Source organism: Chaetura pelagica, unplaced genomic scaffold (assembly GCF_000747805.2).
Source record: "Chaetura pelagica isolate M959 unplaced genomic scaffold, ChaPel_1.0 scaffold1034, whole genome shotgun sequence".
Classification (NCBI taxonomy): Eukaryota; Metazoa; Chordata; class Aves; order Apodiformes; family Apodidae; genus Chaetura; species Chaetura pelagica.
Window position 1 is genome coordinate 193,167 of NW_009953139.1, and position 1,057 is coordinate 194,223.

General features: G+C 51.8%; 1 protein-coding gene across 1 annotated transcript in view; it reads right to left on the reverse strand.

Annotated features, from left to right (window-relative positions):
* Positions 1–1,057, reverse strand: part of CWC25 (CWC25 spliceosome-associated protein homolog (S. cerevisiae)) — a 13,494-nt gene that overhangs the window by 4,504 nt on the left and 7,933 nt on the right. The window contains exons 3-4 of the mRNA XM_009997302.1: positions 619–855; positions 190–259 (exon numbers count right to left, since the gene is read on the reverse strand). Coding sequence (XP_009995604.1) covers positions 190–259; positions 619–855 — 307 coding nt within the window. The remainder of the gene's footprint in view (positions 1–189; positions 260–618; positions 856–1,057) is intronic.

The following is a 1,057-nucleotide window of genomic DNA, read 5'->3' on the forward strand; positions in this document are numbered from 1 at the left end:
CCTGCTGAGACACTGATAAAAAACCTTGTTGGATTCCATCAGGGCTCTAGGAAGCTGAACTTATTCCATTTTAATATGAGTCAGGAAATGGGATTCAGCTCCTTGTCCCAGAAAACCACCAGTTTTCACCTCTGACCCTCCCCTTGGCTCAGTGTTCTGTGCTCACCAGGAGCAGGGAGGTTCACCTACCAGCTCTTTGATTTTCTTCATCTTGACAGGATTATTCAACACTTCTCTCTTCTTCTCCTCCTCCCTCTTCCTAAAGCAGGAAAACAAAACAAACCCACACTGAGCATTTTGGAACAGCTGGAAGTGTCTTTTCATGAAAGATCCAGAGGAAAGGCAGGCTCTGAAAAGGCATCAAGCAGGAAAACAGGGAAGTTTTGGACCTTCAGAAGAGGTCCAGCTGAGGGGGGAGTCTGCCCTGCTCCCCTGGAGGTGCCACCAGGAGGGGAAACAAACACCAGCTGTGCCCATCTCTGCCTCCCACACTAATTACAGCAGCTCCCAGAGTTCCCAAACCAGCCAAAGGAACAGTCACACCCGGAGCTGGGACAGGGATAAAGCAGCCAGTTCTTTGCCTGCTTCTCCCACTGCTCCCAGCTCCACCTGCAGTACCTGATCATGAACAGGGGATCCTCCCGGATTTTGTTGGCCATGTCCAGGACAGAATTGGCACCTGACTTGGCAAAGATGGAGCCTGGGAGGAGCCCAGTCTCGCTGGAGCAGCCAGCATCCTTCTCTTCAGCCTTCTCAAAGATGTATTTGTCCACGGGGCGCCCCATCAGGTACTCCTCCCTGTTCACCATGCCCCCTGGGCCCTGGTACATCCACTCCAGCTTCTCTTCTCTTTTCCTGTTGCAAACAAGAGCAGCTCAGTCACCTCCTGGCAGCTCTGGAGTCATATTTTAAGGCACAGAGGGGAGAGGAAATGTTTTCTTAGCAGAGACATTAAACCAGTGGTTGTGTCATGGGCAACCACATAGAGTCACGGAACAGTTTGGTTGGGAAGGGACCTTAAAGATCATCCAGTCCCACCCCCTGCATGGGCAGGGAC